Below are 15229 nucleotides of genomic sequence, written 5' to 3' on the forward strand. Positions count from 1 at the left end.
AGCTGTAGCTCACGAAAGCTCATGCTCAAATAAATTGGTTAGTCTCTAAGGTGCCGCAAGTACTCCTTTTCTTTTTGCAATTTATTTGAGTATAAGCTTTCGTGAGCTACAGCTCACTTCATCGGTTGCTTTTTTGTTTTAAACTACAATCCTAATTCAGAAAAGCAGCAGCTCAGTGGGGAGCGTTGGATGCGCAGTCTTGCTGAAAATCACACCGCTTGGCTGGGTGCTGAACTTTAGGCTCCTGTGTCTGAAAATTCAGGCCTACATTTCTCAGTGAGATTAATTCACTTACGTTACATATATCTGGGGCTTGCTCCTCAGATGGTGCAAATTGGTGTAACTGTGAAGATAATGAAGCTGTGTCAATTCACCTCCGCTGAAGAGCTGACCCATGTCATGTTTTGGATTGTTCGCTATTAGACAGATTGTGGCATTAAACCACTAGATGTATTTTGAGGTGGGATTAAGAATGGTCTGTGGCACAGCTAGAGCCCCAGAATGAGTTCTGGTTCATTTTGGAACCCCCTGCTCTTCCTCCCACCAAAAATAATAAAGCTGGTGGATCAAAGTGGACTCAGTAACACTATATAAACTAATAAACTCTCAGTAAATTAATCTGCTGCTAACACTGGCAGGCAGTGGCTGCATGTAGGTGAGGTTCTTCAATGCACATAGAAACTTTAACCTCCATGGCTCATTTTCAAGTTATATTCTCTGCACTGTTGCTTACAGGCTATTTGAAGATGCTGCTCACAAGCTAAACCTGATGGCACTGGGTGGCTTCCTATACCAACTCAAAAAAGCTTCTCAGTCCCAGCTCTTCTACTCAGTCACAGATACAGTTGATTACTCCTTAGCAATGCCAGGTAAATCTACTAAAGGCCTCGTAAAGATTCAGGTGTTTCTTGTATATTTTCTACATTTCTTACATGTTTTACTTTGTATTCATTTTGCTACAATATACCCAGGACAGATAGCTGAAAGGCAACAATAAAATACAGAGTTCAGTGTAAAATCCCTCAGTAGGGGAATTGCAAAGCATTTTAAAAAGATAGCTACAGTCCCTGCCCAAGAAAGCTTTCAACTTCTGTGATATAGCACCTAGCACAACAGGGCACTAATCCTGACTCAGATATCTGGGTGCTACTATAATATAAACAATAACAACAATCCATTTTAAATGTCCTTTTAAGGTTCCAAATTAATAACATCTATGGGCTAAATTCAGAGATGACCTAGATGGCGGGTGAAGGTTACATGTCATTAAGTGGGTATACATGGCAATAAGCCATGAGTGGGTTGTAGACAGAGCACCCAACAGGAGCTCTCAAGATAAAGCGGGGGTGGGGGATGGTATGTTCTCCAGGTTTCTCCCTCTCAGTGTGGAAACCACCCCTCTGTAGCACAAGGGCTGTGCAATGCTTAAGTCTCCCGTAGGTCTTCAGACTGGGCATAAGGACCTGATCAAAAAGAAAATTTTCCATTGACTCAAAGAACTTTGGACCAAGATCTAAGTGAGACTTGAGTGGAGCACAGGATTAGTACTATCCCTCTGCAAAGGGGTGAGTTTCACCCTGAGTGAATTCAGATTGTTTTTTGTGCTACTTTGCATTGTTCCAGAATGACACTCAATTTGTTATTTTCTGCTCATATGTCTTCTCTCTCCAGGACTCAACAGCATGCATTACTTTATTATTAATAAATGGTCTCCCTCTGTGTTCTCTACACAGTGTTCCATCAACAAATGTTAGCAGTAGTAATAATTCCATTTTAAAGATTCATGCCATTAATAATTAGCCTAGTGCACACTGCTGCTTAAATATTTGTTTTCAGTGTCAAAAAGAGGTCAGCTGTCTAATTATGTTCTCCATTAGAGATAAAAGCAGGGTAATCCTTTTGAGCCAGTCAGTGATGTGAATTTCCCAACATTTTGAGAGCAGTGGGAGATGAAATTCTTTTGTATTAGGATGGTTTTCAAAGTGTTGGGGAATTAAGAATTTGTACTGTCTGTTGGGAGATGCAGAGTATGTTTTTGAGTTCTCTTTGTCCTGTGTTCTTCAGCTCAGGTAAGATAATTTACAACCTTCCACTACGAAGAAAATAAAGAAACTGCAGTTAATTCTCTTCCCTGTAAATCGCGGGTTACAGAGTAGCAGCCGTCTTAGTCTGTATCCGCAAAAAGAAAAGGAGGATGCTCCAATGAAGTGAGCTGTAGCTCACAAAAGCTTAGGCTCAAATAAATTTGTTAGTCTCTAAGGTGCCACAAGTCCTCCTTTTCTTTTTCCCTGTAAATGTTACCAAAGGCTTCTAAAGCCAACTCGTTGTACTCAGGATGAATCATAAACCACTTTCCCACCTAGACTGCATATTCACCAGTACTGAACATTATTATTTATTGTTATCATTGATTTATTATTTTATACTTTCCCGAAGTGTTTACACTTTAAAAATGCATTTGAAAAAATCCACAATATTTGAAGCCAGTGAGACATGTCTAAGCTGCATAGCTATGTAAGCTGTTCCTACAGCGTAGGTCTTTTTCTCAGTCTGTTCCTGTGCTTTTTGCAAGCACAGACTGCTTGCTAAGCCGAATTTCATTCTGGATTGGTCTTGATGTGTATGTAATTAAAATCAAATAATTTGGCCAGATCTGAATTCCAACCCAGACCTGAAGATATGAAATGCTGCAGATACCTAATTTCTGTTAATTGCCCCTCTGGTCATAACCATTAATTTTCACATTTATTTACTTAATGCACCTAATTTTTCCTGTAGGTGAGGTAAAGTCAACCCAGGACAGGAGAAGTGCCCTCCATTTGTTTCGTCTTGGGGATGCCATGCTCAGGATTGTACGGAGTAAATCCCGCCCATTGCTCCACCTCATGCGCTGCTGGAGCCTGGTGGCACCTCATCTTGTAGAGGTGAGAGAGAGAAAGAAGGACCTGTGGCACTCAGAGCTACAAGATACTCTGCACGCACCTTACTTAGAGAGATTCAGAAAAAGTTTGAACCTTTAAATGACTAAAGCAGAATATCTGCAGTTATACTGGTTAGAATAACATTTTAAGAGTTATTAATCTTCTTCATTAGCTAGAGTCAAGAAGAAATACCCTCCTCTTCTAATGGTGCAGTATTGCACAGCTAGAGATAGGTACGTTGTGGGCATTTTCACACCTACCTCTCAAGCGTCTGGTAATTGCTACATTTGGAAACATGATTCCAGAGGCAGACCATTGGTCTATTTCAACATGGCAATTCCTATATTCCTGTGGAAACTAGTTGTGCCTAAAATAATAGAACAGTTTTCAATGTAATGGAGCTGGGTTTCTTGGGTGTATGTCATTCACATGAATAAGTATGTGCACCTGAACTTTGTTTATGTTAATGAACATGTGTCGTCATGCATTCGGGTTTTTAAGGTGCACAGGAAGCACATTTCTCAGGCGTTTAAGATCTACGTTAAAGAAAATATTTGAAGTCAGGTGTCAAGGCCTGTTAAAGTGTCCATAGTGGTATGTTTTGACTGTACAAGTGGTCTAAATTTTCAAAATGACTAGTGACTTTGGATGCCCAACTTCAGATACTTTAAAGGGGCCCAATTTTCAGAAGGTGCTGAGCACTCACCTTCTGATATCTAGGCCCCTTTAAAATGTCTTAATTTGGGCATCCAAAGAGTGAGACTCCCAAAATCACCTGTCGCTTTCAAAATGTTGGGTCAGTATAGTTTTCTGTTGGTGAACTTTGGCATAGGTGAAAGCATAAGGAAGAAGCGGCTGGATGGAGTGAAGGGCCTGAGCTTAGAGATGCCTGGACAGTCCCCAGTATGGAATAATTTTCTGTCCAGATTCACTCCAGCCCTGATTTTGGAATAGTTCTTGCCAAGTGAGCAGTGTACTGTTGACAGCATGCCATTTCTTTTTTAGTGTACTTTATTGCTAGTCATTTTTGTTGTGCTATCAGTAGCTAGTTCCAAACAGATACCAGGTCCCTTTCCAGAGAGGCTTTTATTCTGGAGTCTAAGAACATACTAAGTAAAGTCCTTACCCGTAAGTGGCCTTTTAAGAAAACATTATATTTATACAATGAGAATGAAGAGAAATCGGATCTCTCACACGTTACCCATTCAAATGAACAGTAATTTGAAAAAGCCAGGATGATTGTAGACGCATTTTTTAACTTTTGAGTTTAGTGCTTTCTTTGAACTCTCAGTAAATCTTCCTGCGTCTCCAGAATACTAAGCATCTCAGATACACAGCTCCTTGTTTTCCATTGGACAGTCACTCTGTTCATTCAAGTAGGACCCTCTGGTCATACTACGCTGGAGCTATTTTTGGAGCGTGGCACTATCAAGTTGCTACTTCTGCCTCCCCCAAAACAATCTAATCGAAAAGCAATTTTTTTTTGCTTGGCCAAAATTCTGGTATTTCTTCCTTCATCCCTTCTGTCCCTGTAGGCTGCCTGTCATAAGGAGAGACATGTTTCTCGGAAGGCTGTCTCCTTCATCCATGACATCCTCACCGAGGTGCTGACAGACTGGAATGAGCCCCCTCATTTTCACTTCAGTGAGGCGCTGTTCCGCCCCTTTGAGCGCATCATGCAGCTGGAGCTGTGTGATGAGGATGTCCAGGACCAGGCAAGTCAACCCTGATGATGGTGTCTACACCCTGTGTGCCATACAAACAGTGAGGGCGGTCTCAGGTGTACACCTAGTGGCTAGAGTATCTGCCTACTTTCCTTTAATGGGGTGGTCTCTCTATTCAGGGTTTCAGAAGGGTCCTTTCTCCCTAACTATAGCACCAACACAAACTGTGGTAGACAGGGCACAATTATTTTTGTAATAAGCTCCGCTCTGTAAAAGGAGCCCTGACCATTGTCACCCCAGTGCAGTTCAGTACAGTGGCTTTTCTACACCGTAGTGTGGTGTTGAGCAGTACTATATTTTGCTCTGCTCCTTTGTCAGGACTCACCTCAGGTTGAAATTACTTCTTTAAGAGGTAAGGGATTCCACCTAGTATACACTGCATTAGAGCCACATCTTCAAAGAGGGGTCACATCCAATTGCAGCCAAGCAGCAGTATGCTTTTGGAATATATACCTGGTGGTTTAGCTGTTCTCTTTCCTTAGAGCAGAAATGTGGTTATTCAACAGAAATCTACCTCCAGTCCTATACATGTTAATGAAAAGTAACTTTCTCTGGAAAAAAACTATAGAAAAATCTACATTTTTCAGTTACTTCTGTAGATGTTTATATGGTAATTTCTGTTAGTCATTCCTTCCACCTGTTTTGCTGGATGGATTTATGTTTGTAAAGCCCTCTCTGCTTTGCCTACAACAGGTGATCACGTCTATAGGAGAGCTGGTAGAGGTGTGTTCCATTCAGATCCAGTCCGGGTGGAGGCCCTTGTTCAGTGCACTGGAAACAGTACACAGCAGTAGCAAGTCAGAGCTTAAAGAGTACCTTGTTGGAGAGTATTCTATGGGTACGAGTTTTCTCTGTTGCTTGTTTGATGTGTCTGTTTCTTTGTTGCATTATCTCTAGGACATAATAAATAAGTAAATAAAAATACGACCATAATCTACAATAAGGGTCCAAAACAATACACTGCAAAACTCAATGGTGTCATGGGTGAGTTGGGTCCTTACTGTGGAGTAGTGCAGTATCTAGATATTTTTTAGTAAGAAAACAAATGTAAATCTCTGAATACTTTATCCTGTGTTTCCTGCCAGACAATAGCAGACACACAGAGGTGAGAAAGAGAGGACGTTAACAGAGCCGTTCAGCAGTCTGGCCAAGCCATGTTCTGCTGCTGGAACATTAGGTCTATCAGGTTCCTCTGCGGCTGTCCTCCTGGAGGAAAGAAAGATGCTCCTTATGGCCGTCTTTTGTCTTTGCACCCAGGCCAGGCAGCCTACGTTTTGCCCCCAGTGTGAAACAGGAGCTCCTGTAAGAGGAGGACTGTTAGCACTAGAAGTGTAGGGGAGATGGTGAGCAGCTTCATCTCACATAATACTAACACATAACCCCTGAAGTCTAATCTGTAACTGTCTTGGTATATCAGTCCCAGATCTCTCCTGAACACAGCATGTCAATTTTATGGCGCTTATATAGAGAAATATTCATTATTCTGACTTTTGATCAACTTAATAGGTATTTTTAAATGTTTTAAAGTCAAATATAGGCATGTATTATGTGCCTGCTGGAATCTAGTCTTTCAGCTCCATTATGTACATTAGGCAGGCTTTAAAAGGCTTATAGTCAACTCAGGATAACAGACCAGTTATGCCTCTGTCAAGTAGTGTCAAGATTGTGAATGTGACAGCCACCATGTCAGCCAGCAACACCAAGAATTGAACCAGGGACCTAAACCGGAGCTAAAAGCATGAAGTGCTACAGCCTGCTCTAGAGACAAGTCTCTATAGCTGGGGCAGATCTGCTCTAGTAATTATTTGGGGGGAAATTTTTGGCCTGTGTTTATACAGGCGGTCACAAAGGTGCCTTCTGGCCTTGGAATCTGTGAAACTGTGACTCACTCCTCTGCTGATCAGGCACAGAGGGGAACCTGAAAAACACTCACCAGTGGGTTGTGTGAGTACCCTCAGGTTGCTAGTCCCTTGGGAGCAAGGAGAAAACGAAAGTAGATGCAGCTTCCAAGGCAGTCACAACATCTGCCTGTCAGAAAGTTGCCTAGCAATCACAGGAGAGGTACAGTACATTCAGCTGAACTAGGGAACCTCAACTTTATAAAAAAAAAAATAAAATAAAAAAAATAACTGCCTTCACCTCCTACTGTTTTCACAGGGAAATGCCAGGCTCCAGTTTTTGATGTTTTTGAAGCATTTCTCAACACAGACAACATCCAGGTCTTTGCCAATGCTGCCACTAGTTACATTATGTGCCTTATGAAGTTTGTCAAAGGACTGGGTAAATATGATTTTTCCTTTTCTTTCATTAAGTGCAACCTTTCTGTGGTGGGGGCAAGAGGGGAAGAAGTGAGGTTTCGTTTATTATAAGGTACAAAATATGCTTGGCGAGAGGTTTAGCAGATGGTAAGCAGGGGTGCTGCATAAAAGACACCAAAATAAAAGGATTATTTAAAAACCACTTTTGATGCTGTTGGATTTTAGGGCATGTCACAGCAACAAAGATTCAGCCATCTAATTATTAATTTCTTCTCATTTTCACAATGACCTACTCCCCCTATATAAATACTACAGAATTCTACAGTACAGTAATAGTCCAGAACTCTTCAGTCACGGTATTGTAATATTTGGGGGTGGGGTTGGATTAGTGCAAAGAACACTACAGCATTTTTTCATAAGGGCAGTTTTCCATTCGGTGATCAAAGCCACATTTTTTCCCCAGTCTCCTAGCAGCAGCGTTTGGCACACAAACTGCCAGAACTCTGCTGGACCCTTCAGTAAGAACATGAATATCAGAGGTAATAACAATCTGTCAGCAAGATTAACTTTTCTTTTCTGATAGTGAGGGTAGAGTAAGTGGAGAGAAGATAGGGTATGCCAAGTCAAGGTGATCCTGTACTTTAATTGTAGTGCTTGGAGAAATTTCAGAACAAAGGCGAATTCGGATGGGTTGTTCTGCCCTCTTATTCACATTTCCCTGCTTGCTTTGATCATTTAAAAAACAATTGTCAGAAATTCTAAGGAAGTGTGGAATTGATTCTCCTCCTACTAATGTAAATAGCAAAATGCCAGGGGAAACTGGACGGGGCCGTTCTTTCTTCTTTTATTTAACTCTACCTTTAATTCATAAATGATACAGTAACTTTGTGCCTGACCACACCCACTAAAGTCAATGGGCACAAGATCTGGCCCTTGAGGAGGGAAAGGGAGGGTAACTTCAATTATTTGCTACTTTATGAAGAAAATTAAAATGGTATGCGAAGAGCAAACTGGCAAACACTGAACCTGGCTGTCTTCAGAAACAGAAGTTTCTCTTGATGGTTTAAAAAATATGTTTTCCATTTGGTGAGATGGATTTATCAAAGGGAAAAGAAATGGATATTTCTTGTTTGTAAAATTTTAATGGACAAATGGAATTCCTAATCTATGTCTAATTCTGAATTTTAATGAAATGTCTCATATGTAATATTTACCTACAAGTGTTGTTCTAGTTATCTGGAAATACAGACCATCAACAACTGTTACTAGAATTTTGCTGATCTACACTGGGGGAGGAGGGGGGCGAATCGATCTAAGTTACGCAACTTCAGCCACGTGAATAACGTAGCTGAAGTCGACGTACTTAGACCTACTCACCGCGGTGTCTTCGCTGCGGTGAGTCGAATGCTGCCACTCCCCCGTCGACTCTGCCTGCACCTTTCGTGGTGGTGGAGTACAGGAGTCGATGGGAGAGCACTCGGGGGTCGATTTATCACGTCTAGGCTAGACGGGATAAGTCGACCCCCGTTGGATCAATCACTGCCCACCAATCCGGCGGGTAGTATAGACATACCCTCAGTAACCAAGGAAAGGACACTTATGCATTAGGGGTTTGTTCCAAAGCCTACTGAAATCAACAGCTGTCTTCCCACTGAGTTCAGTGAGTTTTGAATAAGGCCCTAGATCTTGCACACCTATAGTACAGTGCTTATGAAGAACCAAATTTTTAACAATAAATTATATATAGATCTGTTCATTTGCTTTAACTATTGGAAAGCACCTGCCGCTAGCAATAGGCACTGAAAAGTTTTAAATAAAATTTATCTAAAATTCCTTGAACAAAAAACAAATTTCTCCCATTATTTCATTAACAAATCCATCTCCAGAGTAACTGCTAAGTTACCTACATGAATCAAAGATTTGTCACCTCCTTCTTAAACACTGTGGTCACACTTTATATTAAAGGTACATGTATAAATCGTTAATGAATGAGAAATAGATAATATGATGTGTGTAGTATGTGTTATAGATGGTTATAAGCATGTCAGTTGAAGATGTTACAGATGAATATAAACTCTGGTTATAATGTAAGTAACCTATTGAATCTATAACCATCTGTAATAAAATTAATTATCCATTTATTAAAGCATTTATCAAATATTAGCACTTTTTTACAAAGTATTTGTAAATCTACTCTTAATCTAAAGTGTGACCACCATTATTATGTTGTTCGATGGGAGAAGTCTCCACAAACTCTTTGAACTGAGGTCTAAGTCTGCATTTATGGAAAGTGTGGTCAATAGCACATAATAGCCAGATTGAATGAGAAATGTGCGTTGCATAACTTTTAATGCTGTGCTTACATTTCTTTTTTTCCCCCTTCTCCTTCACCCTGGCCTCCCACCCCTAGGAGAAGTAGATTGTAAGGAGATTGGTGATTGTGTGTCAGGATCTATGTCTACAGACTTGTGCCTTCCCGCTCTTGATTACCTCAGGAGGTGTTCTCAGGTATGCCGACAGAGAGGTACAGACCTGAACCAGAAAACCACTTCTAGGTTTCTTGACTCACAGCAATCATTGGAAATGTTCGCATGCACATAATAGAATATTTTATGTATACAACCTTTGTGGCAAGCTTAGTGGTAATATCCTGCACTGCCGTACAGGAGGTCAAGGGTCAGTTCTTTATTGGAGTTTCTTACTCTCTTGGCCAGCTGAAGGGGGCAAAACTCAAGATATGGTAGACAGTCCTGAGGAGAGAGAAATGGATTGTATGCTCTGAATGAGCAACATACGGTACTAGCAAGATCAAAGGTGCATCTAGTCTTACTCCAACAACACTGGGACTTTGGGGAGAGAAAAAAATAGTGAGAATCCTCAGATCTCTCGAAGTGTGATGGACTCCACCTGTTGAAATAGGTCAGCAGCCTGGTTATACTATAATAATATATGTAAAGGCAAAGGCAGAATTCTAAAAAGTCAGAATGCCAGCATATTTCGTATGCAGTGTTGTTGTAGCTGTGCCGGTCCCAGGATATTAGAGAGACAAGGTGGGTGAGGGAATATCTTTTATTGGACCAATTTCTGTTGGTGACAGAGACAAGCTTTTGAGCTATGCAGAACTCTTTGTCAGGCCTGGGGAAGGCTCTCAGAGTGTCACAGCTAAATACAAGGTCAAACAGGTAGTTTAGCATAAGGAGTTAGCGCATATTCTAAGGGACCATTCAAGGTGAAGTGGCCCATTAATACCTTGTAGCCATAGGACGAAAAGGAGGGTTAGTGGATTACAGATGGTTGTAATGAGCCATACATCCAGTGTCTTTATTAAGACCATGATTTTTAGTGTCTAGCAAAGTTATATGTATTTTGTATGAACCCAGTGCTCACAGTATAGGTTTCTGTTCAGGGCTGCTTGGACATTTTTTGTCTGCACTTTGATATTATTTTAATTTATTTGTACCACAGTAACACCTGAGGGTCTTAATCACGTATTGGGGCCCCATTGTGCTAGCTGCTGTACAAATGCATAACAGAGAGAGTGTCCTTGCCCCAAAGCAATTACAATCCAAGTATAACATGAGAGGCAACAGGTAGATGCAACAGACAGACTGCAAGAGGGGAATGGGCACAACGAAATAATGAGACCATACTGGTCAGCAAGATAAGCATCAGTTGCAGCAAATCATAATTAGTAGTTGTTGTTAATATTCTGTGTGATACTGTTAAGCATTTGGTGAATGGCAAAATCTGCTACACATCACATTACCCTTTTCCCCCCACCACAACCACAGAGAAAGAGAACCACCCTATCTGTCTCTCTGATATAAATTTTAATTAATATTACCAAAGAAAAAAGAGTAAAAAATACAATAGGTACATTGCAAATACCTCTATTATATTCAAAAATGCCTAAGAAGCAAAGTACAGGACTCCTCTCTGTTCACAAATTGAAATTTAGGTCCCAATTCTACCATGCTCAAAGCAGTCCTTTACTCTGTAAATAGCCCTACTGAAATCAGAGGGACTGCTTGCAAAGTACCTATTCAATGTGAGTTATGGGGCAGAATCAGGTCCTTACATTATGGTTTGTTTGGTTTTTTAAAATACCTTGCTGTCTGTTGGGTATCGCAGTCTGAAGATGTTGGAGAACCAGGCCATGGAGGCTGCCTCATAATTTGAGAAACCCTGTTTAGTTTATAGGGATTGGTATGACGCGATACAAATGCAGAGAGTGAAAATGTTCATGGCACTACACTGATGTAGTTTATTTAGCTCTGGACCACTGGCACCAATGTGCGATTGTGAGGGACCATTTTGAATACTACATTGAATTTTAATACATTCCATTCATATGGTTAGCAGCCACTCACTCAAGAACTTCTGAAGTTACTTAGATACCAACGATTTATGGTACCAAAAAATGTGGAATCCCAGTTTTCAAAACATATAAGGCATTAACATTATCTCTGGTGACTGGTGATATAATGCTGCAAAGATCATGTTCATTGCAGTTGGCAAACCAGTATATATTATTTCAGGAGCAATCAACCTTTGCTGGGCTAGTGATCAGAAAGAAAAAAACAATCTCCAAAATAACCTGCAGATAGGTGGATGGCTGGCAGATAAAGATAATATTTAGTATTTATTCAGTTCTTTACATCTTCAAAGTACTCTGTGTACAACTAATCCTCAGAATACTCAGGTATGACCAGTATTATTTGAATTTCGCAGCTCGGGGAACTCACACAGGTTGTTTAAATGACTTGTCCAAGGTCACAGAGCAAATTAGCAGTAGAGGGAGGAGCTCTTGACTCCTCGTCTTGTGTTCAGTACCCTAGACCGGTGGTTCTCAAAGCTGGTCCGCTGCTTGTTCAGGGAAAGCCCCTGGCAGGCTGGACCGGTTTGTTTACCTGCCGCATCCACAGGTTCAGCCGATCGTGGCTCCCACTGGCTGTGGTTCGCTGCTCCAGGCCAATGGGGGCTGTGGTAAGCGGTGCGGGCCAAGGGACATGCTGGCCGCCCTTCCTGCAACCCCCATTGCCCTGGAGCGGTGAACCACAGCCAGTGGGAGCCGCGATCGGCCGAACCTGCGGACGCGGCAGGTAAACAAACTGATCCGGCCGGCCAGGGGCTTTCTCTGAACATGCAGCGGACCGGCTTTAAGAACCACTGCCCTAGACTACGTTGCCACTAGATGGACCGTATCATGCCACTATCCATCCCAAATATTACTGTCACTCTAATACTTATTTTCCCTGTGTGTGGCATGATGGCACTTTCCCACTTTCCCACGTTACGTTTTTTCTTTGTTTAGTTGCTAGCCAAAATCTACAAAATGCCCTTGAAGCCAATTTTCCTCAGTGGCCGGCTGGTCAACTTGCCCCAAAGAGTGCAGGAGCCATCAGCCAGCAGTGAGGATGGGACTGAGTGTGTCCTTTCTGACTTTGAGGATGACTCTGGTAGGTGAATTTAAAATCATGGCTATTGCATAATTGTGGTTACACACAGAAGTTAATCAGCTCCACGTGTAATTGTGAATTTGGCCAACTGTTGCAAATGTTCAGAAAAAAAGTGTCCAGAAATATGGTGTTGCCCTGTGTCTGTATTGTTTACATATCCACATATGTTACAAATTAAGCTCTTTTGTGGTGGTTCCTCTCAGTGGGGCGAACACATGCCCAATTTAGCTATATCCTACATGCATACTCAGGTGATTTCACCTCATTTATACTTAGTGATGCACTGCATACGTAAGAGACCCACACTCCTCTGAGATGAGAGGATAAAGTAATAACAATGACAGCCTGATAATCCTAACCGTTCCATCCACTAAATGGGTATGAAGGGAGAAAGAACGCAGAGTAAGGTGGGAGGGGTATAGATGCTCTATAAATGAGACAAGGGAGTGGAGAAGAGAGGAGAGCAGAGATTCAAATGGGCAATGCCCCATCACCACCGTACATACAAACTGTATTGGATGGGAAGGGGATAAAGACTAGGAACCCATTATCTAGCTCACAGGAGATTTTTTCCTTCGTCTCCCTTGCATTTTGAAACCAACCCCAGCCAATGATCAAACCAGTAAATGCATTATAAATAGCTTCTAGTATATTTCCCCACACCTTACTCCTAGCTTCTCATTATGTGTCCGTATTTCTAGGCCTTATCAATGTCTGGATCATTCTGCTGGAAGAATTAACTACCGCCATATCCAACTGTCCCCGCCAGCACCAGCCACCCACCCTGGATTTACTCTTTGAGCTGCTGAGAGATGTTGCCAAAATTCCTGGTAATTTCAACAACTTTATGGAACATTCTGCTACTGAGAAAAATCCTTATTAAGCTAGCAAGGACCGTGAAGATAGTTTGCTTAGCTTCTCTAGAGAGGAGATATTGTCCTTGTGGTGTTCATTAGTAACTTCTTGGCTTGGTTAAAGATCACATTGACTGGCTCCCAAGCGAGCTTCATCAAAAAGATGATAGTCTTTGCATAGGGGAGGAAAGGGATAACTGTGGTAACTGTGTGGTGGTAGCTGTTGGCATGTGTTAATTTTTTTATTGGTACTTTTGTCTAGTGTACACAATTCTCCTTGTTCTTGACACACATCATGATATGCAGGTATTCTTTTCTCCACCCCCTTGAAGGCCAATCTGTGGAGTGATATGACATCACTACATACTGATACATTCCCTGCACATCTGCTATTTTATCCAGAACAAATATTTCCAGCTTTTACCTTCCTCTGTTGTACCTGCTTGAAAAACTTCTCCTGTTTCTTGAAGTGCTGGATTGTTCTCTATATATTATGAGACACTCTTCATGAAATCCTCCTCGAATGTTCATCCAGCATAAAACTGCACTGCTCAGTTTGCATTCCTATAGTCCGAACCAGAACTGTGCATCAGAAACAAATGCCTTTTCACCGCACCATATATGGTTATAAATGTTTTATATTAAAACCACACAACTAATTGACTTGATGAGTAAAAAAAAACATGTTGTGGGTGTCAAACTCATAGAATTAAGTACTGTCATGCCCAGTATTTATTTTATTAACAGCTGAATATCTTGCCATGCTCTTGGTCACTCCTCCCCAGAAAATAGTTGTTCTGTCATCTCTTACATCTTACAATAAATCTACACTAAATTCAAGAAGACAGTTGGATTCTCCATGTACCCTTCAATTAATGGGTGGTAATTTATACACTTTCAACAGGCAATCCAAGGTGTATGCACTGCTGCAAACTTTACTACTGGCTCTTAGTTAAGACAGCACAAATACTTCAGATATTTTCGAAGTAGTTTTCATTAACATTAGTCAATCCATGATCTCAGTCTGGTAAAGGATCCTGGATTTCTTAGTTTGGGCATGTGTTTCAGTGGGTATTTGCAGCCAGAAATTCTTACCCTGGTTGTGTTTTCCTTCCAGGCCCAGGATTTGGCATTTATGCGGTTGTACATCTTTTACTCCCCACAATGTCCCTCTGGCTCCATCGTAGCCATGGTGACCGTTCTTACTGGGATGCGGCATCTGCTAATTTCAAGCACGCCATTGGCCTTTCCTGTGAACTGGTAGTGGGGCACGTTCAAAGTTTCATACATTCAGGTAAGCCGTGTCCCTTCAACCTCAGGTCTAGTGATTCGCTAACGGTGCCGGGTTTTACTGTGTGGCATGCCTAGAAGATGGCTTGGTTTCCGTTGCTCAAGAACAAGTCAAGATCAGGAAGAATGGGAAAGTCATTTTTACCTTAAAAGAGATTATGTTAAACTTTCCAAAAATATAAAGTGATCGAGTATTACGCTCAAGATCATAATAGACAGGAATAGGAACTAACACAGCACTTCCCCAATATCAGTGGGAAAATTTATATTCCCATATACTTGCCTGAAGAGAACAGCTCTCCTCTTAATTTGCTGTGTTTTGACACCTATAAAACAGCCATTAGTGTTAAAGAGAATCGAGTTTGTAAAACATTCAGATATCAAGAAGAAGAAGGACTGCTGTTTGTCTAGATGATATTGCGAAGGTGGGAATGCTAAAAACAACTTTCTTTTCCCCATAGACATTGGCTACGAGAATATGATTAATACAATGCTAAAAGATCTCTTCAAGTTGTTGGTAGCCTGTGTGGCGGAGCCTACAGAAACAATCTCCAGAGTTGGCTGCTCATGTATCAGGTAATATAGAAGAGCCTTTTTTCCCCCATCAGAGTATTAAAAAGAGGAAGTGATGCAAAGACTCCTGACTAGAGAAGTCTTGGCCAAACAAACTGATCATTTTGGCCAGTACCTCCATAGTAATCTATAACCTGCCTCTTGTTCTTT

The 15229-nt window shown here is 41.3% G+C and overlaps 1 protein-coding gene across 6 annotated transcripts in view; it reads left to right on the forward strand.

The window, feature by feature from the left end:
- ARFGEF3 (ARFGEF family member 3) overlaps window positions 1-15229 on the forward strand; it is a 124617-nt gene that overhangs the window by 88120 nt on the left and 21268 nt on the right. For all 6 annotated transcript variants that reach the window (XM_073337434.2, XM_073337435.2, XM_073337437.2 and 3 more), the window contains 10 exons: window positions 736-869; window positions 2779-2924; window positions 4457-4636; window positions 5339-5483; window positions 6803-6925; window positions 9314-9411; window positions 12218-12362; window positions 13064-13192; window positions 14334-14510; window positions 14968-15082. In XM_073337434.2, the coding sequence (XP_073193535.2) occupies window positions 736-869; window positions 2779-2924; window positions 4457-4636; window positions 5339-5483; window positions 6803-6925; window positions 9314-9411; window positions 12218-12362; window positions 13064-13192; window positions 14334-14510; window positions 14968-15082 (1392 nt within the window). The remainder of the gene's footprint in view (window positions 1-735; window positions 870-2778; window positions 2925-4456; window positions 4637-5338; window positions 5484-6802; window positions 6926-9313; window positions 9412-12217; window positions 12363-13063; window positions 13193-14333; window positions 14511-14967; window positions 15083-15229) is intronic.

The sequence above is a fragment of the Lepidochelys kempii genome, chromosome 3 (assembly GCF_965140285.1).
Source record: "Lepidochelys kempii isolate rLepKem1 chromosome 3, rLepKem1.hap1, whole genome shotgun sequence".
In the NCBI taxonomy this organism is placed as follows: domain Eukaryota; kingdom Metazoa; phylum Chordata; order Testudines; family Cheloniidae; genus Lepidochelys; species Lepidochelys kempii.